The sequence below is a fragment of the Hippopotamus amphibius genome, chromosome 2 (assembly GCF_030028045.1).
Source record: "Hippopotamus amphibius kiboko isolate mHipAmp2 chromosome 2, mHipAmp2.hap2, whole genome shotgun sequence".
Lineage (NCBI taxonomy): Eukaryota > Metazoa > Chordata > Mammalia > Artiodactyla > Hippopotamidae > Hippopotamus > Hippopotamus amphibius.
The window spans coordinates 128,515,929-128,542,180 of NC_080187.1; the positions used below are offsets into that span (position 1 = coordinate 128,515,929).

The window sequence follows — 26,252 nt, forward strand, 5'->3', positions numbered from 1 at the left end:
TTATTTTATTTATTTATTGGCTGTGTTGGGTATTCGTTGGGTGTTCGATGCTGCACACAGGCTTTCTCTAGTTGCTGCGAGTGGGGGCTATTCTTCATTGTGGTGCGCAGGCTCCTCATTGTAGTGGTTTCTCTTGTTGTGGAGCACGGGCTCTAGGCGCATGGGCTTCGATAGTTGTGGCACATGGGCTCAGTAGTCGTGGCTCATGGGCTCTAGAGCACAGGCTCAATAGTTGTGGCACACGGGCTTAGTTGCTCCATGGCATGTGGAATCTTCCCAGGGCAGGGCTTGAACCCGTGTCCCCTGCATTGGCAGGCAGATTCTTTACCACTGCGCCACCTAGGAAGTCCTCTTTAACAAGTCTTTTAGATTTGGATTGTGACTGTATCAAAGCTTTTAATTTTTAGGTATTCTAATTTCTCAGTCTTCTACAGCTTCTATGTTTTGTGTCTTGCAGATTAGGACATAATAAATATTTTATATTTTGTTTTTAATATTTATCTCTTTAATTCTTTTGGACTGGATTTTTTTTTGTGTACATTGTGAAATACCTGGTTTCTTAGCTAAATGAATATAGACTATTAGGAGAAGAGCTTCTTTTTCCTTCTACTGTAAAGATTTTTGCAGGCCTGAGGTAACCCACACTTAAGGTTCTCCCCTTTCCCTCCCACCCACTCCTGCCTTGTGGGATGAACAGCGTGGGTGCTGTCTTGGGGCAGTCCTACCGGCTGTGTGACATGGAGGGGCGACTGAAAGGGAGACACAAGGTTATGATCTGCCGTCACACAGACGTTGAGGCCAGTGATAATGTGTAAGGCCCACTCCCTTTTTTGTAGTTTATTTTTGTAAAAGTGAGCGCTATTCAATCTAAAAAATTCAAATAGTATATGAAAGTTCAAAGAAGAAAGGGGAAAGATACCCCCAAATTGTACACAGAGGTGACTGTCTTTTCGGCTCTTTCCCTGTATGTCTGTGACATGCATGTGAGCACACACATAGCTTTGTGTGTCGCATCCTACAAACCAGTCCTGTGTTGTTGAGTCAGCAACCCTAGTGGACATCGTTGCAGGCATTACATGCAGATCTACGTGTGCTCGTAGCCTGGTGCTAAGAGCACGAACTTCAGAGTCAAAACTGCTGGGTTTGAGTCTAGCCTAGCGGCGCAGAGTGGACAGGCTATTCTGTGTCTGTTTCTTCATCCATGAAGTGGGACACGAGCAGTGCCTGCCTGCGGGGTCGCTGTGGGGGTGAAGTGAGTGAACACACATTTGGTGACCCCTGTTTCTGCAGTATCATTCATGGTAGCTGCGTGGCATTCCAGTGTGCTGTGTGACCTGGGAACATTTTGTTGCCCTAAGCAGGGCCTTGGTGGGCGTCCGTGTGCTGCCGTCTTGAGGCGTAGAGTGACTCTCAGTGCTGTCAGTGTGTCTGGCACAGCAGTCACTGAGGCCACTTACTGCTGCTCCTTCCGAGGTGGACTGTGATTGTCTTGCTGAAGACAGGTCCTAGGTCCCTGGTTCTGGAATCAGGGTCCATACACTACCTGCAGGGAGAGGTCAGAGGGCAGGACTGGCCTGTAAGGCGCTCTCTGGGCCTGGGTCTTCCTAGCCCACCCCCAGGTCTGGACAGCTCTCGGCCTCCCCGGTGGGAAAGGGGGTGTGTGGTGATGCCGCGGGCTGACCTCTGCTTCCCCTGCAGGTGCAGCAGTACCGGGTCGCCATGACCGCGAAGGACTGCTCCATCATGATCGCACTGTCTCCTTGTCTGCAGGATGCAAGGTGAGGCACCCGCTACCATGCCGTGGGTCCTTGGTGTAGCACAATTTTGTGGATTGGCAAGAGCTGGTGTCTCTATATTTAGAGAGGCCCTGGCAGGATCATGGTTTTTAACAGAGGCCGATGTCCAAGGCCTATTTGATATCATGAGGATTATTAACTCTTGCTCTTTAGAAGCTTGTAATACAGTCAAAAAGACATTTTTGAGAATAATTTTAAAAGCTTATTCTATTAAATTCAAGTTTCCTATTATTTTCTAAGAAAATATCTCAAGGACTTAGAAGCAGTTTGGATACGGTGGTGCAAATTCCTTTTTCTCAAAGAAAATCCCAAGCTCCCCTCATGGCTCAGAGGCCCAAAAAGCTGTAGGTTCCTGTGGGCCTTGTTTTTCCTCTCCTTTCACCAGGTGCTGACGTGCCGACCTTTATAGTCCATTTGAAGCCTTTAAAAAACATTCCATTGCAGCATCTTTCCCTGGACATCGTTATCCAGTCCCCTCTCTGCCTGTTTTAGGAATTCAGGATGAACCTGTGACCTCCTCTCAGTGATTAGTGGCATCTTCAGCATTGATCTTCAGGGCCCCAAACCCCACACACAGTTTTGCAGAATGTTTCACAGTCTTCTGATGTGCATTCCTGGGTCAGGATGACCTTGTCACTGGCTGCCAGCCACCCGTTTTTCTGATGCTTTTGAACTAAACATTCCCAGGAGTCCTGCTTCTTGGCAGGCACAGAATTGTCCACTCTCTGATAGGAAACACAGAGGGACATTTATAGGGCATAATTGAAATACTAAAAAAGAAAAAAAAAAAAAAGGTTGTTCTGTTCAGTTGAAGACTCTCATTATCCCCTAAGACAATGCCCCCAGTGCTTAGTGACAGGAATCCATTTGGATTAAGCTAGTGTTATGAGACGAGAGAAAACCACCAGATGTTATTATCCGTCACAAGCAAGGATGCAATCAGGATACAGAAATGTGAGGGGCTGAGGGCCAGGAGTCCTGACACCCTTGACAGGTGTGTCAACAGAAACTGACATGCTGGGAGAGTGGGGACACGTGTCCAGAAACTAATGAGCCGTGTGGTCACCAGTGTCATCCCCAGGGCGGAGAAGCATTTGAGGTGTCAGGAACCTCAGGCCTGGACTCACTGGGAGCTGGAGGTCGACAATGGTCAGACTCTCCTCAGGAGTGGCCCCTGGGCTGTGCTGCACCAGCCTCTCTGTGATGGACTTCTCCCTTTATTCGCGTCATCTTATTGGGTGTTGGTTCTGATGTGATGTGAGGTATCCTATAAAATGTGCAGCCCTGCTGAGGGCCAGAGATCCTCCCTGGCCCAGCAGCCCAGCTGCGTGGAGCTTGGGTTTCCAGCCCTGAGGGAGCGACTCAGAAGCAAGACCTCAGTTTGCACACGTGTTCTCTGTGGTTCGGGAGGGGGTGGTGAAGGCCCCAGCAGCTGAGCCCAGGATTCATTTTTCGTATAAACAGTATTTCTGAGCAGGAATTGAGCAAGAGTCTGGGCCTTGATCAGGCTCGTTAAATAGGATTGTTTTATCTGCCTTCCTTCTCCCAGGCAGGAGCTTTGGAATTGGTATTTTGTTTGCTTGTTTGTTTTTTTTTTAATAATTTCTAAATCTAGAAGAGTAGTATGCATGTAGAAACCAGGACTTGTGAATACTTCTCTTGGGCTAAAATGAGCTCCTGTGACATATTTAACCAATCATTTGGACACATACTATATATCAAGCCCTCCGAGAGCTGAGTGGTATATACAGCAGTCTTAGTACAACATTCAAAATTAGCCTGAAAGTGTTTTTAAGTGCAAGTAGTTGTTCCTATTTTGTTAGAAGCATACAACTATTACAATATTTAGAAAAACCACAACTAAACCTTAAGAAACAAAATACAGAACACTGCAGATACAATTTGAGAATAAAACATGAAACCAGATCTCTCTCTCCAAATGTGAAAAAGTATGAAGGAGCAAATGTTTCTCACCAGACATGGGAAAAGACACGAAAAGAGAAGTCTGTCCTCAACATTTTATCCATTTGGCTGTTGGATGGCCAGATCGACTTTCTCCTTTTTCTTAGATTTTGTAATACTTGGCTCATGACAAAGTAACTTTTTTAGCATCTGTTTATACTGCTGGGATATGGGGAATATCAATCACGTTTTCTACATAATGGCTTTTCCCTCTTTCTGCACATTAACTCTCTCTCATCTGATGTGCTGGCGGGTATCACAGTAGGTGCCTCTCTTACAGAAGCGTCCAGCACCAGTGCATACAGCTGGCACAGACAGAGAGGGAATGCATACAGAGGCACAGAATGGGTGCTCTTTGTGAGTTGGGATGAGAGGATTTGGGATTTGTGTATTCTGAAATTCCTCTTTTGCTTCCAGCTCCGATCAAAGGCCCATTATCCCTTCATCGAGATCCAGGTTTGCCTTCTCTGTGTCTGTGCTGGATCTCGACCTCAAGCCCTACGAGAGCATTCCTCATCAGTATAAACTGGACAGCAAAATAGTCAACTACTACTTAAAGACTGTACACGCCAAAGACGCCGCCATGACGTCGACCAGGTTCAAGGAAAGCGAAGATTGCACATTAGTTCTCCACAAGGTCTAACTTTTTTCCTGTAGTGGCTTTGAAACTTGAACATAGAATGTGAAGGTTGAATGATAGAGCTATTTTCTGTTGTGCCAGGTGACTTTTGGCTGTGAATGCTTTTGCTTTTCAACCCCTGTTCAGGTGGGACTGCCTCTGGGAGACACGGAATGGAAGAGCACTAGAAACATCTTCCAGGATGAGGAATGTTGGACGTGTGCCCAGCATGTGCTGTGTCCCAGGAGACCCCTCTGGGCAGTTCTCCCTTTCCACCCAGGGCTCACGTCTAATCTTTAAAAAGCCTTATAAGACCCAAGGTTTGGATCTCCTACCACCAGAATCCTAACATAGAAAACTTGAATTGTCACATACACCTTGCAGTTTGGACTTTTAAGAACACACAGATACTACTGGAACTTTCCCAGCTGAGTTACTTGGTCACTTTTCCAGTGCCAGCCACGTGTCAGTGCAGACCTAGTGGCTCCCTGATGTGGAGGGCGGTGAGCTGTTGGTGTGAGGCCGGTTCTGAGCGGTGGACGCAGTCCTCGCCGAGGTGCCACACCCACCGCTCTGCATGGGGTCAGCAGGGAGCCTGGAACTCAGGGCAGGGCAGACACCACTCACGCGAGCACTGACTTTCTTTGTGCTGAATGATTCTGACTTTAGGGGAGACGAGGTGTCGTTTCCCACCTGAAACTGCTGCTGTGGAAGCTGGGAGCGGAGAGGCAGCTCTGAGCTGCTGTGCCCAGGGTGGGTGTCACGGGTGGTGGTGCTCCTGCCAGCTCTGCGGTCCTGGCATTCCTGGGTGTTTGGGGAACCTCAGTTACTTCTGCCAGAGCCGGCATCGAGTTTCCCCTCCTTCCCCACACCTGCTCCTCCCTCAGGTTTCACTACGGTGTGTGGTGTCAGTGGCCTCGAGCGGTGCTGGGCTGCCCAAGGCCCCGCTTCCAAAAGGCTTCTGGCTGGCACTAAGAGGGTTCTTGTCGGGGTCACCAAAAGTGTGCCCAGCTGCTATGAAAACTGTTGGGAATCTTGGCTTCAGTTTTTTATTCTATGGTAGGTTGTACAGATTATTTATATCATCGTTTTGAGGGACTAATGAAGGCTTATTGTAATATATAATACTAGTGAAACCATGGGATTGTATGAAAATACTACACACAAAATAAGGAGAATATTTTGCTGATTGTACATTTTTGTGGGGAATTTTGTGATAAATTGAGACTTCAGCTCATTAGAATCAAGCCAGCTCTTCTAGAATTTATTCTTCAATTCTGTCCTACCATTTACTTCTTATCCTCACTACCATTTACCACTTAACTTCTACACTCGGAGGTTCAAAAAGATATTCCGACGAGGCACGCCTCTCACTCACGTGGTGTGCTGGGGCGCTGGGGCTTCGGAGATTCCACTCCGGATGTGCGTGGAGCCGCGATCTCGTGGGCAAGTTGCGGGCTCCACAGGGCATGGAAGCAGGCAGCTGCCAGAGTTGCTCTGGCCTGAGGTTGTTCCTTGTGGCTGGCCTGGGGTGAGCACGGGCTTGCCCGGGACCAGGGTGTGCAGAGGCCCCTGGGTCCCCGTGCAGAGCTCTGGAAGCCCAGCCCCTCCAGGAGGGGAGCTGGGCAGGCCCCTGTTGCCTGTCCTGAACAGTCTGGAAGGCACCACCCTCTACTTGCAGGGAAGAGGCAATAGATGGGATGGTCGTGCCCCAGCCCTTTGCTCTTTTCACACTCCACCTCCGCCCCTTCCCTGAGGCTTTCACTTGCTTGAAACAGTGTTTCACCCATTCTGCTTTCAACTGGCCACTCAGGTCAGTGCAGCACTTAGGCTCTGGGGGACTTTGATGAAAACACTGTTTCTTCTGTGCAGAGGGATCAGCGGTGCTGAGGTCCTGTGCGAAGGGCAGTGCCGTATTTGCTGTCTACTGCATTTTTTTATGCTAACCGCTCTGCTTTTTTATGGAAGACCAGGAAGAGTGAATGTCAGAGGACTTGCTGCTGAGAGGTGCTGTGAAAGCCTCCGGTGCTGCTTCCCAGAGCTGGGAGGTGAGGGGGTGGTGTGGCCCCCTGGGGCTTCCTGAGGAATGTCTAGGAAATGAGGCTGCGCTGGCCAGCCCTCCAGGAGCCCCTGGGTGGTGGGTGACAGGAGGAGGGCCGGCCTTCGGGGTGGGCTGGGGGGCAGTGGCTCCCAGCATCCCAGGATGGATGGGCACTCCCGCGCTTCCTCAGATGTTGAGTTTACTTTTAAAAATACACTATATGTGCCACTTGTTTGGTGTTTTGAATTTATATAACTGTATTTATTTCCATGTTCTGACAACGTATGTATAATGTGCCAGAGTTGCATAAACATGTTCTAAAGGTAAGGTTTCTACACAGAAAAGAGCCGATGTTTATATTCAATAAACTCACACGCCTCTCCCTCCTACGTGTGGTTGTCCGCTGTTGGGGAACTCGCTGCTTCCGTCTGTGTGAAGTGATTTAATCAGGCTTTCTAGAGCCGCTTCAATGCCCAGCACGCCCAGGAGGGTTCGGAAGCTGAGAGGCGCCGTTTCTATGACTCTCTTCTTGTCCAGTTCCAGGGCTGTAAAGAAAACAAAGTGGATAAGACACTTCCCCGATACGCTGCCCACACCGAGTGGGAAGCCAGGACAAATGAGCCACCCTGTGAACAAGGCGCTCACCTGCGTGCCAGAGGCAGAGGCAGTGAGCACTCCGCCGAGCAGGGCCGTGGGGGAGCAGTCCCCCTCGCGTGTGCTTTTTGAGTGATTTTGGACAAAAACATTTTGAAAACTTATTTAAAAAATACATTAATGAGACTTTTGACTCTTGCCGTATAAACCCAGATGCCATAAATAGGCGTCTGTGTTGGGGAGCGTGAGAAATCACCAGGACGTCCCTACCTCGCAGTGGCACTTTGGTGAGAAGATCCAGCTTGGGCAAAACCTTCCCTTCTTCATCTATTTGTATCCTCCAAACAATGACTAGTTCAAACCTGAAAGAGGCAAGAGACACTGCTAAGTGCTGTTGAAATCAGACTAAACTGTATGCAGCCCCTGCCTCTCTCTAGGGGAGAGGATGCCCCCAGGCAGGTGCGCTGCTGTTCTCCCAACCATCCTTGGAGCTCCTGCCCTTCCCAAAGGCTGTTGCTCAGACTCCTCTGATCTTAAAGACCCGCGGGTGAAGAGAGAGTATGGCCAGTTACACACGAAAAGATGTTCAACATCATGAACAAACAGGAACATGGAAACTAAGACCACAGTAAGACACTGTCTGTACCCACTACACAGTGTGACCACAGAAGTGAAGTACAGGATATATTGCAACAGGAACTTAGCAATTACTGGTGGGAAATATAAATCGATAAACTACTTTGAAAAGAACTTGGCAGTGATAGCTGAATCTGCCCTCTGACCCAGGAATTTCACTTCTAGGGATGTGCCTAAGAGAAGCTTGTGTACTTGCGTACGTGCCAGAGGACGTGAACAGGGATGTTAGAAATAGTGGGAAATGATGACTAACCCAGATGCCCAAGATCTGAAAAATGCAGAAGTACGTATATGCACCTAATGGAGTATAAGCACTGAAAATGAACGAACTACAGCTACACGCACCACCAGAGGTGAATTTTGGAAATAATGCTGAATAACAAGGCAAGTTCCAGAAGCTTATGTAACTACACCACCATTTTAAGGCTTGGAAACAAAAGAACTTTAGGCGCCGGTCACAGAAGCACATGCCGTCCACATGCACGTAGAGGTGCCCACGGTGGGTGGAGGGAGACCCGGACGTGTTCTCCCCTCACTCAGTGCCTGCCAACCCCCTGCCTTTCTTGAAATGAGTTGATGAAAATAGAGCTGCACCCCTCCTTGGCCTCCTAAGGACCCCAGCAGAGAGACCGGCACCTGCTGGCCTTTCCTTACATCCCCGTCTGGTTTACAGGCCCCACGTTCTCCGCGTCCCTCATCCAGCAAGGTCCCCCTGGTGCTCTCCTGCCATCGGCTGCCTATCTGTCCTGACTCCACAGACGTCCCTCGAGACATCAGCCAGGCGGTTTACGTTTGTTTTCTACTATTTGTAATCCTCACTTTTCACAGGACACGAGGGTGCTGGGGAGGGGCTGGCGGGGCTGTGCCCTCACCCTGGCTGGCGGGGGCTTCTGATGCCCATGCAGCTGGAGGAGGCCCCCTCTGGGAGGTGCACGGCTTCTGGGTACTTCTCCTGTGGAGAGAAGAAATGGTTAGAGGAATCTGTGGGGTGCAGGGACGCTGTGCAGGTGACTGAAAAGAAGTGAGAAATCCTTTTCAGGTGTGTCTCGTATTCCTTGAAAGTCTCTACTTGCCACGTGTGCCATCTTCTCCTCTTGACACACGGCATCCTGGCCGTGGTCCCCTGCCTTCCGTGCTCGTCAGCGCTGTGTGTTCTAGGCCCCCGCTGCCACACAGCCAGACTCCACGCCATCCGCTCCCTCATGTCAACGTGTTGCACGACCCCATTCTGATCTCACTGGTTCGTCCCCCCAGGGCCCCACGGCACTTGGCCGACCTGCCTCCTCTGTCCGTGTCTATGACCTGGATGGCGTGAGACGTGCTGGCCAGCTGACTCGCCACAGCAGTGCTGATCCTGATGACTGCTAGCTTTCTCTTTGTAAAGTGTTTTTCTCTAGAGCTGCAGCATTTGGCCTTAAAAGCCTTTCAGACGGAGGGCTGTGGGCTGGCGCCCAGCCCAGTGGATGCCCCCACCATCTGTCCTCACACGCGCTGCTGAATGGCCCTGGCCTGCACACTGGTAACTGCAGGCAGACGGCTCCTGCATGGCCAGCGCAGGGCCACCTGGACTCTCCCAGCGACCTGTGTCCCCCAGGCCTGGCGTCCAGCTACTCTGGGTAGGAGGGGTTTGGGGAGCACGCTCTGCTGAAGTCAGCTGTGTGACGAGACCGTGTACCATTTTAGAGTCAAAAGCATTCTCTCTAAAACGGAAATGAAGTCGAACTTCACAAGTTTCTAGGCTTGCAACTCTGAAGTAGGGTTGCTTTTCCCTGCATGTGATGTAATAGTTCTGGAAGTGCCTGCTTCTTTCTAGTATTTGTAGTGGGCCCTGGGAACCTCTAGTATTAGACTTGTTGTAGGTCATTAGAACTCAGAGTTTTGCAGGGATCGGAACAGAATGTCCACAACAAATAGAGCACTGAGTGGCCCATCTTCTCAATTCTTGGAAAACATTTTTGTGCTTGTGAGAACAGATTGCAGGGTTGGGGTGATAATGACAGAGACTAAAAGTAGGCTCCACAGTGAGACTTTAAGTCCCCAAAGGGTCAGCTTTTGGAAGACACATTTTCTTTCCCTCTTCTCACAGCTCCTGCTGTAGAAACGAATACCTGGGATGATACTGAAATCACACATCAGCCCTGCCATGTCCCAAATCCAAACCGAAACCCAGCCGTCGTGGCCACCCCAAGCTTCACGGAAGGAAAGTGAGGTGTGGCCTCATCTGAGAAGTGTCTGGTCTAGCAGCCAGTCAGAGAACCCCTCCTCCTGCAAGACAAGGGGCAGGGTTGGACGTGGGGGGGGGGGGCACTGAACAAAATCAGCTGTCAAACGAGGTCTTGTGGGGACAAAGATGTATCATAACTTTTAAAGGACCAGCCCATGTATCAGTGAGCTTGTTGCCAGTGTGTGAGGCCAGTGCTCTCAGACCCTGGGTGTGAAAGATGCTGATGGAGCAAGAACATGTCCAGACACCAAGCCATTCTGACCAAAGGCTGGGATGGGCCTGGTTTAAGCTTACAGATGACTTCTAATTTCAGTGAAACGATTTTTATGAGAAAATGTATACCTAAGTTTTTTAAATGGAAAGAGTTCTGGTTGATTTTTAAACCTCAAGCTCTTCTAAATTAATAACAACTGTATGAAGAATGTAAAGGAGCTCATGTGAGTGTGGCAGTGTAATTTCCAGGCTGAGCTGGAAGCACGTGGCCTGGGCCAGTTCCAGCGTGAGGCCCAAGGGCTTGGTCTGCCTCCAAGCTGACATCACAGCCTCTCTAGGCCTTCTCCTCATGAGCAAAACGAGGGTTTAGTTAAGAAACTTTCACTAAAAAAATAAAATGTACTCCCTTTAGTTTTTAAAATCAAAAAACAAAGTAGAAATGCTGATACTGGGAAGAGATCAGGCATTTAGTATGTGTTTCTGGATAGCTCTTAAGGGCTTGTGTGGAAAGTTCTCTTATACAAGTTAATAATGTTACGCTGTTTATCCAGCTTCATTCACTTGCCTGGTGACCGAAGTATTCAACGCTGATAGTTAGAAATACAAAGGGTGGGTCTCATCGACAGAGTCTACGTGTACAGGTGGCTTTGAGGGAGAAGACAGAAAAGTTGTGAAAAGTAATACAACTCTAAATGCAAAGTGGACCTGAGGTCACAGTATAAGATCAGCACATTTCAACAGCAATTGAAAGTTTTACATATTGCCATATTTGACATTCAAAAAAGCCAGCTGAATCACCAAGAAAGGATTAAGATGATGTACTCTGGTAAGGCAGAGATCTGGCCAATATGTTTTAGAATATTTAACGTGGTAAAAATAGCTACACACAAAAAAAGGTTGACTGGAAAGTTATCAGCCTGACCTGCAAAGCACCTCAGATACTTCACATTCTGCAACTTGTGAAACTAAGGTCCAGGTCTGGTATCTAAACGGAGCAAATGGGAGGCCTGTGCTTCCCGGTGATGTCGGGACGGCTGGAAAACAGGCTGTGTAGTGAGTGTGGGTCCTTTGCACACACCGGGCCTTGTCCTAAGCGGTGATTCAAAAAAGGGTGTTGATTCAGCTGCTTGCCACATGCCTGGACTTTGCAGTCAAGAGCTCTCCTGGTGTTTATGATAGAACAAATAGCTGTGAGAAGGCTGCCAGTTTGTCATTCACCCGTTTTCTACCTGAGACCCACTTTGCTGTTGGAATAGCTGCTGACTGCTAGTCCACAGGGAAGAGAATTTTAAACAGAACTTTAGAGAAAAGCAGCCTTGGGTAATACAGCTCAGTCATGCCGTCCCAGTCCACCCCCACCCTCACTTAAATGAATGGGGAACCTTGAATCTGGAGTTTAAATGGACCCCTGAGTGTCCACAGATACACTAATTCATCTTGACTGTAATATTTTCCCAAAGATTATGTCTGACTGATTCAGTGATTTTTTTTCCCCTGAATTGAGATATAATTCACATTAACATTCACTCCTTTTAAGCGTACATTTCAGTGAGTTTTGGTATATTCACAAAGCAATGCAACCATCACCACTTTCTAACTCCAGGACATTTTCATCCCCCTCCCCCCATAAAGAAACCCTGTTCCCTTTTACTGCCCTTAACCCCTCAGCACCTCTTACCCCCGACCCAGCCATGAGTAACCACGAATCTACTTCTGTCCCTATAGATCTCCCTATTCTAGACATGACATACACATGGAATCATACTATATGTGGACTGTTGTGACTGGATTCTTTCACTTAGCATGTTTTCACGGCTTATCCATATTGTAGCATGCTACATACTGCTGAATTCCACACTGTGGATACACCAGTTTTGTTTATCCATTCATCAGCTGATGGACATCTGGGTGTTCTCCACTTTTTGGCTATTGGGAATACTGCTGCTACGACCATCTGTATACAGGTTTTTGTATGGACGTATGTTTTCATTTCTTTTGGTTATATACCTAGGAGTGGAGTTACTGAGTTGTATGATAGCACTTATGTAGCCATCTGAGGAACCGCCAAACTGATTTCCACAGTGGCTGCACCATTCTTATAACTCCATCAGTAGTGTGTGCAGGTTCTGGTTTCCCCATGTCCTTCCCAATACACACAGGCTTATCCTCCAGTGCCTGGCCTGTGGTCCGACTCCCATTCTGGAAGGATCACTCTTACTGCTGTGTGGTAAGGTAGGTGAGGTGAGGGAGGGAGCAGGGTGTGTGTGACCAGGAGTGGCAGATGCTGGTGGCCTGGTGGCAACAGCAAGGATGTGTTCTGGAGGAGGAATGGATGGGGCTTGCGGGATGTGAGAAGACAGAAGAATCAGGGAGAGCAAGGATGTAGGCACCTGTGCTATTGGGGAGAGGGGGGCCTGGGTGGGAAGATGTGGGACTCCCAGTACAGGTCAGTCTGTGGAGGTTCCCGTGGAGGTGACAGAGGTGGAGGCCAGGTGTGGGACGGGGAGCACAGGCAAGGCTCAGGCAGGAGGGCGTGGGTGACTGTGCGGCTTCCTCCGTGGTGCTGGGACAAAGGTGTTGGTGGGGCAGTGAGGACCTGTGCTGGGTTGTGGTGGATGAAGGAGAACCCAAGGTGAGGAAGGACACAGACACAGGCTGTTGCACAAGGAGGCCTGCTGCCAGGAGAAGCGGGCAAGCAGTGGCGCTGGCAGTGAGGGACGTGAGGTGTTGGAATTGGGTGTGTGTGGACACATTGGCACAGAGGAAGGTGGCCGGTCCTCAAATCATCATGGCATCGGGACAGACTTAGGTGGATGGTGGCAGAGGCAGCTGATAATGTTAATTTGTAAATCAGGACCCATAAAATGGAAGGCACCCCTGAGCCTGGCCCACGGCACAGATCTAAAGCTACGTCAGCCGCGTATCTGGACGACATCCCAGTCGCAGTCCTCCAGTTCAGCTTTAATGAGCTCACCTTACCGCAGGAGGCAGGACCTCCTGGCCAATCCTGCCCTGCTTTTGTGTGGCCTCTAACAGGTCTGTAAACCTCCCTTGGGAACACTGTTCCCTGGCTTGCGAGGCATGGGATTCCCCTAATCCATGGATGGTTTTCCTTGAATAAAGGACACCAAACTTGTTACTAAATTGTACTGTTTTTGTCATTTGACACAGTACATGGGTTCCAAGTAGGAAGAAGAGGGAGAGCCCGTTGGCCTGTAGGCCTGGGTTGGGGCATCATCTGTAGCCGCTCTAGGCTGGGGGCCTGTGCAGCTCTGGGAGGCTGAGCGGCCATTCAGAGTCAAGCTAGGCATCCACGCTGAGCCCCACACACTGAAATCCTGAGACAACTGTTCCAGGTGTTCCCCAGCATCAGAAGGCTGAGAGATGCCTACACCATCCGCACTTTGAAGAACGACAATTTGCTCTCATTTTAAAGAGGAAACGAACAAATATTAAGTGGTTCCTCGGTGCCAGACACAGGCACAGTTTCTTTACCCACATTTTACATCTATCTAATCACAGATGTCACATAACGATGTCACGGAGCGAACAAGTGCACGGCCCCCACCCCCACCCCCCACGCCCCAGTCTGTTCCTGCTTCAAGTCTTGGCAGTTTGGAGAGTGAGGCCTCTTGGGCTGCCCATGGGCCTCAGTCCAGGTCTGACGTCTCCTCACGATGCCACCAAAACGCTTCTGTGCTTTTGGGGTAACTCGAAAGTCACCCCTTCCCCACTGTAGTTGGTATTTTCCCAGGGACCTCGTGAGACGCGGCCACGGCCTGGCTCCTCCCTGGGATGTCCACACACCAGCCGGGCCCGCCGCTGCCTCACAACTGAGTCAGCCACATGAGGGTTGCCAACGGGTGACAGTCTGTCTCCATCATTCCTTCCACATTTAACAGAAGATTTCCACCAGAAGAATGAGCTTTCCTTCTCCCGTATTTATATATTTTGTATCAGTACTGACTCACAGGTCACTAATTTATTCCACGGGTACCAGTGTCTGTCCAAGGAGCTGAGGTGCTCTGGGGCTTCAGTGCCTCTCAGGGGAAAGAGCTTGGCAAGACGGGTTGGTGTGACACACGCACCAGCACACACACACCATGGTCACCCCTCACAACTCTCTAGCCTTCTTCCTTTTGCGGCCGTAAAATCACAGTATTCCTAGGAAGGAATAAAGTTTACACATATAATCCTTCTATACCTTCCCTTTTTAGAATGGAAAGGGGAAGCCCAGGCAAGCAAAATCAGTCACATATACGGTCAAGAAACATACAGCCTGCAATCAATCTGAAGGGAAGTGTCCCCTGAAAAGATCAACCCCATTAAGATTACTAGACAATAAAGATCACATCAAGTGGGGATACAAGTTCAAACAGTACTTCTGTTTTTACCAGTGTCATTTTCATTCTAAGCTAACTGGGTAGCAACTGTATGCTTTTAAATATAGTCTGTTGCCTCCTAGACTAATAATTAAAAAGGCGAGCCAAGGTGGTTTCTTTTAAAATAGTGATAAATGATAATTAAGAAGCTGAGCACACACATTTAAACATAATAATTAATGCTAGAAACTCTTTAGAGGTAATTTCACAACTTTTTCCTCATACAGTTTTTTTTTTTTAATTTTATAATTTATTTATTTATTTAATTGGCTGCGTTGGGTCTTTGTTGCTGTGTGCGGGCTTTCTCTAGTTGTGGAGAGCGGGCTACTCTTCATTGCAGTGGCTTCTCTTGTTGCAGAGCACAGGCTCTAGGTGCGTGGGCTTCAGTACTTGTGGCACACAGGCTCAATAGCTGCTGCACACGGGCTTAGTTGCTCCACGGCATGTGGGATCTTCCAGGACCAGGGCTCGAACCCGTGTCCCCTGCAATGGCAGGCAGATTCTTAACCACTGTGCCACCAGGGAAGTCCCTTCATACAGTTTTTAATATGTAATTATACAAGCAAAATAATGAAATGCAAGCAGATGATGAAAGTAATATTCCAGATATTCACTGGCAATTTTATCAATACTAAGGTTAAAACTCTCTCATTATTTCATAAGTCTCAAAGTAATGTTGTCTAAAGCATTGAAACTGATTATTATTTAAAGTTACTATGGAGACTTCCCTGGTGGTGCGGTGGTTAAGAATCTGCCTGCCAATGCAGGGGACACGGGTTTGAGCCCTGGTCCGGGAAGATCCCACATGCCGTGGAGCAGCTAAGCCCGTGCGCCACAACTACTGAGCCTGTGCTCTAGAGCCTGTGAGTCACAACTACTGAGCCCATGTGCCACACCTACTGAAGCCCACGCCTACAGCCTATGCTCTGCAACAAGAGAAGCTACCGCAATGAGAAGCCCATGCTCCACAGTGAAGAGTAGCCCCTGCTCTCTGCAACTATAGGAAGCCAGCGAGCATCAACAAAGACCCAATGCAGCCAAAAATATAAATAAATATTTTTTAAAAAGTTACTATGGTCTAATTTAATTTTTTTCATAGAATCACAGACTTTTTGAGTTTTTAAGGTGTAGAGTTTCTTTTTCAAAAGACAAACTACACACCCACACTGCCACCCACAATGTATTGGGCCTGTTAACACTGGCAGGCCCTATGCCCTCGACACGCGTTAGCTCATTCAATGCTCAAAGCAGTCACATAAAACCACTGGTATGACGCCCATTTAAATGAAACTAGGCTTGAAAAACTGATCCTTGCTCAAGACTGCACTACTAGTAAACTGATTCAGACTGAAGGCAATCAGGTTCCAAAACCTGAGCTCATAAACAACTCTGCCATTTAACATTTCTAAATTCAAATGTAGTTGTAATACACAGGTCAAGTGTGATTACAATCCACTTGTAACGTAATTCATGCTGGCAACTGATTTTGATGGTAGCAACAAAAACATTTTTGGTGGGAAACATAATAGCCCCTAAAGGTTTGTTCATATATTCCACATGGTATAAGACTTAAGTCCCCAACGGTAAAGGGCTCCTGATCTAGTGAAGGCAACTTGCTGTGCCTTTTTTTTTTTTTGGTGGGGGGGCCGCACCGCATGGCTTGTGGGATCTCAGTTCCCTGACCAGGGACTGAATTTGGGCCAGGGTAGTAAAAGCCAGGAATCCTAACCACTAGGCCACCAGGGAACACCCCTGTGCCTATTTTTTATTAGAAGTCCTTAGTTTTCTCTCCAGAGGAGTCAGGATGCAGAGTCCAGGCCCTTTCTGGAGGTTCCTAGCTTTTTCACAGAGGCCTTCTGTCAGGGTGAGGATGGACGTACTCTCACATAGACTTTCTACTAATTCTCCTCCTATCTACAGTCCCTCTTTCAGAGCTTTCACAGAACAAATCAACTTCCTTCAAGGATTAGGTCTCAGCTTTCTCTGTCCTTATCAAACCACACACTGTTATCTGCTCCCTGTATGTTACTGCTGCCTTCCTCTGGCCTATTCTTCACCCTTGTGCCTTATGTCTTTCAAAACCCTCTCTGCTGTCATTTCAGAAGGGTTTTATTTTAGCAGGGTGCCCAACGAAGGTGGTGAGTTTCAGCGTCCATTTTTGAGGCCTTTCATGTTTTTACTTTCAATTTTCCCTTATACTTGAATAGTTTGGGTAAAGAATTTAAGGTTTAAATAATATTTAAGTTATATTTAATATATAGAGCTAATGATATATGTCCAAACTTGAATTCTAGAGTCCTATGTTAAAATGCCTTCAGTTTTAAAATATGTGAAGAAAATAAAGGAACCATTGTCAACTCATGTTCTTAGGAATAGAGGACCCCCTCCCCACCTCCCGTTCTGGGACAAAATAAAATAGGGCACAAATAATTTATGTAGATAAAACTTTAAATGGTTGAAATTTTGTATTACATCAAGTCCTGATGGTTTAAAGAAAAATAAAATGAATGTTGGGCAAAAATTAAAACATGAGAGGGAAAACAAGCCTTGATAAAATAGTCCAAAGGACAAGAATAATTTGTTCTACTTGCACAACAGTTTTAGCTTTGCCAGATCTTTACATATTTAATCACAGGATAACTTTATGAGGCAGGGATATAAAATTATGCCTGAGGCTCAGAGACTTGCAAGGCTCCTCCAGTGACCCCAAGCCCAAAGTAAAGAAGCCAAGCTGAGCTGACCTCCTGACCCCAATGCCTTTCTTGAAGCAAATTTCAGGTGACCCATGGTCCAGCCCCATGCTGATCAGAGTGGAGGGAGGTCAGAGAGAATTCACCCTGAAACCAATAACCGTTATGCTTCAGGGACCAACACCCTTCTCTCTGTACACGGGCTCCTTACAAGCCCCTCTACTGAATTAAAAAAAAAACAACACAATTTCTTAGAATAGTTTTAGATTGACAGAAAAAATGGGAAGATAGTGCAGACTTCCTGTACTATTAACATCTAATATTGGTGTGCTATATTTGTTACAATTAACAAACCAATATCGGGACATCACTTTTATAACTAAAGCCTATAATTTATTCAGCTATCTTAGTTTTTGCTTAATGTCCTTTTTCTGTTTCAGGATTTCCACCCAGGATCCCACATGACATTTGTGGAAGAGATCTTTACTCTATATGCCTCCTTATGTCCTGCCATGGGTCTAGGTATTATGCTTATTCTTTTTTTTAATAAGGGGCTCCCATTTTTTACTTACAGACTCTTAAGAGAAAATGCATAGCTGTTCTTTGGGTCTTAGAATAACACACGTCTTGTCATCTGGCCACAAACGATATAAGCAGCCCCTTCAGGACTGGGCCAGTAGGAAGGGGCCAGCTGATCCTGGGCTTGACTTGAGACTCAAAAGAGGTAACAGAAACCATATGATAATCTCAATAGATGCCTGAAAAGCTTTTGACAAAATTCAACACCCATGTATAATAAAAACTCTCCAGAAAGTGGGCATAGAAGGAAACTACCTCAACATAATAAAAGCCATATATGACAAACCCACAGCAAACATCATTCTCAATGGTGAAAAACTGAAAGCATTCCCTCTAAGATCAGGAACAAAACAAGGGGTGCCCACTCTCACCACTATTATTCAATATAGGTTTGGAAGTTTTAGCCACAGCAATCAGAGAAGAAAAAGAAATAGAAGGGATCCAAATTGGAAAAGAAGAAGTAAAACTGTCACTCTTTGCAGATGACATGATATTATACATAGAAAATCCTAACGAGGCTACCAGAAAACTACTAGAGCCTATTGATGAATTTAGTAAAGTAGCAGGATACAAAATTAATGCATTTAAATCTCTTGCATTCCTATACACTAACAATGAAAAATCAGAAAGAGATATTAAGGAAACACTCCCACTTACCACTGCAACAATAAAAGAATAAAATACCTAGGAATAAACCTACCTAACCATACAGGCAAAAGACCTGTATGCAGAAAACTATAAGACACTGATGAAAAAAATCAAAGAAGATACAAACAGATGGAGAGATATACCATGTTCTTGGATTGGAAGAATTAACACTTGTGAAAATGACTATAGTACCCAAAGCAATCTACAGATTCAATGCAATCCTTATCAAATTACCAATGGCATTTTTCACAACTAGAACAAGAAGTTTTACAATTTGTATGGAAACACAAAGACCCTGAATAGCCAAAGCAATCTTGAGGAAGAAAAATGGAGCTGGAGGAATCAGGCTCCCTGACTTCAAATTATACTACAAGGCCACAGTCATCAAAACAGTATGGTACTGGCACAAAAACAGAATTATAGATCAATGGAACAGGATAGAGAGCCCAGAGATAAACCCATGCACCTATGGTCACTTAATTTATGACAAAGGAGGCAAGAATATACAATGGAGAAAAGACAGCCTCTTCAATAAGTGGTGCTGGGAAAATTGGTCAGCTACGTGTAAAAGAATGAACACCATACACAAAAATAAACTCAAAATGGATTAAAGACCTAAATATAAGGCCAGACACTATAAAACTCTTAGAGGAAAACATAGGAAGAACACTCTATGACATAAATCAAAGCAAGATCCTTTTTGACCCACCTCCTAGAATAATGGAAATAAAAACAAAAATAAACAAGTGGGACCTAATGAAACTTCAAAGCTTTTGCACAGCAAAAGAAACCATAAACAAGACAAAAAGACAACCCTCAGAATGGGAGAAAACATTTGCCAACAAAGCAAATGACAAAGGATTAATCTCTGAAATATATAAGCAGCTCATGCAGCTCAATATCAAAAAGCAAACAAACCAATCCAAAAATGGGTGGAAGACCTAAATAGACATTTCTCCAAAGAAGACATGCAGATGCTCAAGAAATATATGAGACGATGCTCAACGTCACTAATCATTAGAGAAATGCAAATCAAAGTGACCAATGAGGTATCGGTCAGAATGGCCATCATCAAAAAATCTAGGACTTAGAAGGCTGGGATAGGGAGGGTGGGAGGGATTTGTGGGAGGGAGGGGATATGGGGATATATGAATAAATACAGCTGATTCACTTTGGTGTACAGTAAAAAAAACTTGCACAACAGTGTAAAGCAATTATATTCCAATAAAGAGCTTAAAAAAAATTCTGGGAACAATAAATGCTGGAGAGGGTGTGGAGAAAAGGGAACCCTCCTGCACTGTTGTTGGGAATGTAAATTGATACAGCCACTATGGAGAACAATATGGAGGTTCCTTAAAAAACTAAAAATAGAACTACCATTTTTAAAATTAATTAATTAATTAATTAATTAATTAATTGTATTGGCTGTGTTGGGTCTTTGTTGCTGCACAGGGGCTTTTTCTAGTTGCGGCAAGCAGGGGCTACTCTCCCTTGTGGTGCGCGGGCTTCTCATTGTGGTGGCCTCTCTTGTTGCAGAGCATGGGCTCCAGGTGCATGGGCTTCAGTAGTTGTGGCACACAGGCTCAACAGTTGTGGCTCATGGGCTCTAGAGCACAGGCTCAATAGTTGTGGCTCACAGGCTCAGCTGCTCCATGGCATGTGGTATCTTCCTGGGGCAGGGATCGAACCCATGTCCCCTGCACTGGCAGGCTGATTCTTACCCACTGCGCCACCTAGGAAGTCGTAGAACTACCATATTACCCAGCAATCCCACTACTGGGTATATACCCTGAGAAAACTGTAATTCAAAAAGATACATATACCACAATGTTCACTGCAGCATTATCTACAATAGCCAGGATGTGGAAGCAACCTAAATGCCCATCAACAGATGAACAGATAAAGAAGATGTGGCACATATATACAACAGAATATTACTCAGCCATAAAAATGAACCAAATTGAGTTATTTGTAGTGATGTGGATGGACCTAGAGTCTGTCATACATAAGCCAGAAAGAGAAAAACAAATACCGTATGCTAACGCATATATATGGAATTCAAAGAACAGAAACCCCCAAAACAGTACTGATCAATCTAGGGGCAGGACAAGAATAAAGACGCATATGTAGAGAATGGGCTTGAAGACACGGGGAGGGGGTGCGGTGGTGGGAAGGGGAAGCTGGGACGCAGTGAGAGGGTAGCACTGACATATATACACTACCAAATGTAAAATAGAGAGCTAGGGAAGCTGCTGCAAAGCACAGGGAGATCAACTCGATGCTTGGTGATGACCTAGAGTGGTCATCTGTCCAGCAGAAACTGCACAACACTGTAAAACAATTATACCGCAGTAAAGATCTGAGAGGAGGAAAAAAAAAAAACAGCTAATAGGAGTGTAGCAAACACTGAAAATGTTTGCTACACTCATTTACACATTTCTCTATAGACGACCCATGAATTGGCAAAACGCATCTTGTAACAAATGAAATTTTCAGCATGGAATATCTCTTAAATTGATTGAGGGCAGAAGGATTTTCTTTGCTGCCTTGTCCTGAAACTGCTTTATCTTCCTAGAGGACCTCTTAAGTAAAAGTATTTCAAGCTCCTCCTCTCACGCATGAAGAGGCCTACACATACGATGAACTTGGACTGACGAATTCATTCACTCAAAATGATTTGCAGAGTGTCTGTTGCGTGGAGCTATTGTGGGCTGTCAGCCTGTTTTTCTCTGCCTGGCAGGCTTTCTTATTACCCCTCCTCTGGCAACAACCTGCTCCTAATCACAGGATTGGCTCAGGTCATCGCAGACTGTCAGCTTCTCACAAACAGCCTATGATATGCCATGGGCCAGCTGACACGTAGACGCTGGGAGGACAAAACCTTTTCCTACGCGTGCTGCTCAGCAGACAGCCTCTTCCAGGCTGTGTGTGAGGCCCACGTGTTGCCCTGACAGAGAGCCAGCAGAGCACCGCGTGGAGATGAGGGCCTCACAAAGGGAAGGGAAATCCTCTATCTCGGTGTGATTCCCAAGCGCAGGCAACCCTTTCTTTGATTGCTTGAACCACTCCAGCCCTCTACTACTACTGGAGTGACTACCTTTCCTTCCTTGCTATGCCAATGTGAGTTAAGTTTCTATCCCATCCTCTGTCACCTGCGTGGAAAGAGCTCTAATAAAAACTCTGGGCACTTTGTTAAATGCTGGATATGTCCTGGTAAACAAAATAACACGGAGCCTCAGAGAAGTGTAAATAAAGACCACAATGGAATACCACAACATACACACCCGAATGGCTCCAAACAACTGACAAAACCAGTGTTGAAACTGCTGTGAGCAACTGGAACCCTCACACCCTGTTAGTGAAAGTGTAAATGGGCACAGTTACTTTGAAAAACTGTCTGGCAACACCTCCTAAAGCTGAATATACAGCTACCCTAAGATTCAGCAATTCTACCCAACTGAAACATGTACATGTGTCACCAAATTACATGCACACAGCAGCACTGTTTACAACTGCCAGGACCTGGAACGGCCTAGAATACTGGCTGAATGCTTTGTGGCTCACCCACACGACGGAAGGCTACATGGCAATGAGGTAAATGGTCACCAGTCACACTGCCCATGGATGGACCTCCCACCAACACTGTGTGCAGTGACAGGCACCAACCCCATCCTGTAGGGTCCTGTGGCAGGTGGGTGGGCCCTGGCCCTGGCCCGATGCAAGAAATGACTGAAGGGAGCACAGGGGCTCTGGGGACTGCTCTCACTCTGCTTTCTCTTCTGGCCGGTGGTTCTGTGATTGTGTAAAAAATTATCCAACTGTATAGTTATGAAGTGTGCCCTTTTCTGTGTCTATATATTTCAACAAAAAGTTAAAATACAAAAGACAGCATCCCTGAGACCACGGAGCAAATGATCCAGTGGAGAAGACAGACGATAAATAAGTAAATACGTGAATGGCTCCCCTGTGCCACTGCCATCCAGGGTGGAGAATGCTTTGTTCTTGTTTTCCTCTGGAGGCCCTGTAGCCATCTCGATTACTTTGCTGTCCTTTTGGGTCTTGCCAGCTCTGTTATATCTGTCCTGAAGAGCAGTGACCATAAATGCATGAAATATTGTGTACAGATGTTCCAGGATTTGGGACAAAGAACATAAAGTCTATTTTCTTTTACTTGAGCTTCCTGAATTAAGACTAGCAATCTGCAAGCCTTTCTTGAGGCAGAGGTACTGGAAACACTATTTTGGGAAGCATCCGTATGCCTTTTCTTGGGTCACGGTTGATAGCCAAGGGCACATCTATTTTTTTTTTGGCTACCGTGTAGCATGTGGGACCTTAAAGGGATGGAACCTGTGCCCCCTGCAGTGGAAGTTTGGAGCCTTAACCACTGGACCACCAGGGAGGTCTTCAAGCGCACATCTTTTTTTTGATTTAATAAAATTGAGACGGTACAGAGATTTCCCATATATCCTCTTCCCCTACATATACAACTCCCCCCCCCCCCCCGCAATACTGACTATGGACACACCTTTTGATAGGTGTTTTCTGGATTTTTTTCTTCCTTGAAGGTCTTATGCACAGTAATGTTTTCAGTGCATTCCCATTCTCTTGGTTTTTCAGTGTGTGGGAAGGCTTAAAGTTGTCTGAAAATATGGAGATCTTCCTGCTGATTCCCTCTTGGCTCATTCACATAAAAGTGCAATTGCTTAATACTTCTCTCTTCTGAAAATATGGTCACATAATTTTGTTCAACTGGAATTAGTTGAATCACATTTGAAATAAATGGCCCAAAAGCTGCAGCTTAGAAATTTTTGTGACATGAAAATTTTACTTGTAAAGACATTTGATTGAAGGTTTGTAAGCTTTCTACTTATCTTTCCTAATTTCCTTCTGTTAAAGTTCAGCTAAACTTGTACATTTAAATAACAATTGAAGAAACATACCAATTTCCAGAGGCTGAGGCTGACCAAAGAAATGGAAAAGGCCTGCTTTTTTTGGGAACAGAGAGACATCGTGTTAAAGGGCTGGAGGGGAACTCGGGCCCCAGGACCCCAGAGGCTTGCACAACTGTGCAGTGTGGGTTACGTGGCCAGCAATAAGAGAAAGTGGAAACACAGGATGTGGGCCAACAAAGTCAAGCTTTTTTTTTTTTTTTTTTTAAGATAAAATAGCCAAAAGACAGATTCCAATTTCCTAAAGGTCAGACTTCAGTCCAGACAAACACATATTCCATGCTGTTTAAAATATCAAAAGCTGTAAGCACAGTATTTACACATTTGTAAGAGAAAGAGTGTTCTTTATTTACAAGTGCCATAAGCCCTGAATACTAACCAGATGCAGTTCACTGCTTCTTATAAAGCAAGAAAACAGAGAAGAAACCAAAGTTTGAGTTTGAAAAAAATCTTAAAACAAGTGGTTAACGATCTGTTATACTAATAGAACCAGAGTTGCTGAAAGCCCTTTGTTGAAGCATGCCTCCACCCTCCACTGACACTATCAGTGACCTTGCTTAAGCAGGGCCCTCCTGTTTCTTCCAAGAGCACTTGCAAATATCTGGGCTTTTCTGCCCACACCTTTCTACATGAAAATGATAATCATGTCCTGGTAAGATGCTTCTAATGACTGGCCCGAAGACTCACTTATGCAAACATGGTTGTGAATGTCTGAAATCATTTAACTAATTACAACAAGAAGGTCATTACCTCAAACATGCTTTTCCTAAGTAACCAATCTTTAAATTCTTGAGGCAAAAAATATAATCAGCCTTTTCTTTTGGGCAGTGATGGTGATACTGTGCAGTTTGTGTTTATCAGAAAAATACACTATTTTAAACACATTAAAAGCACTGTAATCAGAGACTGGTTAAACACTCAGAGTCAGGAAATGCGAACATATGGTTATTTTCAATTTAAATTACAACTAGACTTTGTAAGACAAGGTCCTTTAGAAAGGCATTCAACAACAATTTGAACTATCATAAGTAGCTTGAAATAAAATAGTTGAATGTAAAAAACAGATTTGCAGGATGCTTAGTTTGAAATCTACCTTAAAAGCATACAGAACCACTTCAGATCCACTAGAATATCTATTATAAAAAAAACAGATAATCACAAGTGTTGGGGAGAATGGGGGAAGTGGAAACCTCAGACGTTGGTGAGATGTAAAATGGTACAGCCACTTTGTAAAAGTTTGTTAATTCCCTTTTTTCTCTTTTTAAAATGTCCTTATAAATTCTGAGATGATACATTCATGTACAAAGTGAAGTCCCTCTTTTCTCACAGAATCCTGTCATTCAAATCTTTCTGCACTGGGACAAACAACTGAGGATATCTGACAAGGTAACATTCTTCTCTTTAAATATAGTGTCTATTCCATTGTCTCTGGAACTTCTATTAGATTACGCTGAACCACCTAATTCCATGCTTCTTAACTGAACTCATTTATTTTACATCTAATTATCTTTCTGTTTTTTGGGTGATTTCTTCAAATAAATCTTCTAATTTCCTCTTTAGTAACATTTAACCTGTTGTTTGATTTATCCATTTGTTTCTAAAAGTTTTTTTTGGTGGGGGCTGCGTTGGGTCTTCATTGCTGTGCATGGGCTTTCTCTAGTTCTGGTGAGCGGGAGTGCCCTCAGCAGTAGGAAAGCAGAGTGAACCACCAGACTGCCAGGGAAGTCCCTGCCATATTTCTTTAAGAATCCTCTTGCTTTCTTTTTGGTGAGAAATACCACATTTTCATTTCTCTTTAATTACACAAGTAATTAACAGATGCATTCTCACTATAAAAATTAAATGGTTAAAGCTAAGTGAAACTCTTCTTTGATATAACCCCAATTCGAGTCTCCATCCTCTCTTCCCTGGTGAGTATCTTGCAGACCTCTTCCCACATTACAGATCTCTATGGACCCACAGAAAATATGAAAGTTACACCTTAATTAAAAATACCTCAATACAGAAAATTTAATGAATAAAACCACATTACACCATATTGTTTTCACATTTCTTTTCTTCACTGAACAATGTGTATTGAAGAGCTTTTCCTCTGAAGATAGAGTTGCTGTGTTCTTTTTATTGGCTGTGTAGTATTCCACTGCGAATACTTCTCAAGGGTGTGTCATCCCATGAGGGAAAACTTCCTCAAAGGAGAGGACTGCTTTCAGAAGAAGGAAGGGAATGTGCTGGGCACCAAACAACTGATGTCCACCCTATACCACTATGTTCTACCAGGTGCTCATTGCTACATACTGTAAGTACAATGTTGAGACCATCCCATAGAACACGATGGATACCTGCCCACACCAAACTTGGGGTCAGATGTTGACACTGATGGTTCCACATGTTGCAAAAGGTGTGAAGAGATTTATTACTCACATAATGAGGATTCTGGGAGGGAAGGGCAGCTAGTGTCCAGCTATGGATGATAGTCATGAAATGAGCCAAGCTGGTACTGGGGGGTGGGGGGGGGGGCGGGGGGGCAGAGGGGAGAACAATGGGAATGGTGAAGAAGAGTCCCTGAGAAAATAGAAGGAAGCAGCATTAATTACAGTGATTTGATTCAGTCTTTGATTCCTATTTGACACGGAGCATAATGCTTGCATAGGGCTTGTGATGGTTCAAGAAACTGAACTAAGATGGATGGACTTGGAGGGCATTACGCTAAATGAGAGAAGTCAGAAAGAGAAAGACAAATAGTGTATGATATCACTCATGTGTGGAATCTAAAAAATACAACAAACTAGTGAATACAACAAAAAAAAAGCAAACTCACAGATATGGAGAACAAACTAATGGTTACCAGTGGGGCTGGGGGGTGGGGAGGGGGGCGGAGAAGGGTAATGTAGGGGAGGGGAGTGGGAGGTACAAATTTTG

The 26,252-nt window shown here is 45.5% G+C and overlaps 2 protein-coding genes across 6 annotated transcripts in view; one reads left to right on the forward strand and one right to left on the reverse strand.

The window, feature by feature from the left end:
• IPPK (inositol-pentakisphosphate 2-kinase) overlaps positions 1-6,581 on the forward strand; it is a 57,913-nt gene extending 51,332 nt beyond the window's left edge. For all 3 annotated transcript variants that reach the window (XM_057722499.1, XM_057722498.1, XM_057722497.1), the window contains 2 exons: positions 1,699-1,778; positions 4,176-6,581. In XM_057722499.1, the coding sequence (XP_057578482.1) occupies positions 1,699-1,778; positions 4,176-4,401 (306 nt within the window). In that variant the 3' untranslated portion in view covers positions 4,402-6,581. The remainder of the gene's footprint in view (positions 1-1,698; positions 1,779-4,175) is intronic.
• Positions 6,582-6,657: 76 nt separating this feature from the next.
• The window catches only part of CENPP (centromere protein P), a 226,384-nt gene continuing 206,789 nt past the window's right edge, over positions 6,658-26,252 (reverse strand). For all 3 annotated transcript variants that reach the window (XM_057722502.1, XM_057722504.1, XM_057722503.1), the window contains 3 exons: positions 8,521-8,600; positions 7,283-7,374; positions 6,658-6,963 (listed from right to left, as the gene is read on the reverse strand). In XM_057722502.1, coding sequence (XP_057578485.1) covers positions 6,788-6,963; positions 7,283-7,374; positions 8,521-8,600 — 348 coding nt within the window. In that variant the 3' untranslated portion in view covers positions 6,658-6,787. The remainder of the gene's footprint in view (positions 6,964-7,282; positions 7,375-8,520; positions 8,601-26,252) is intronic.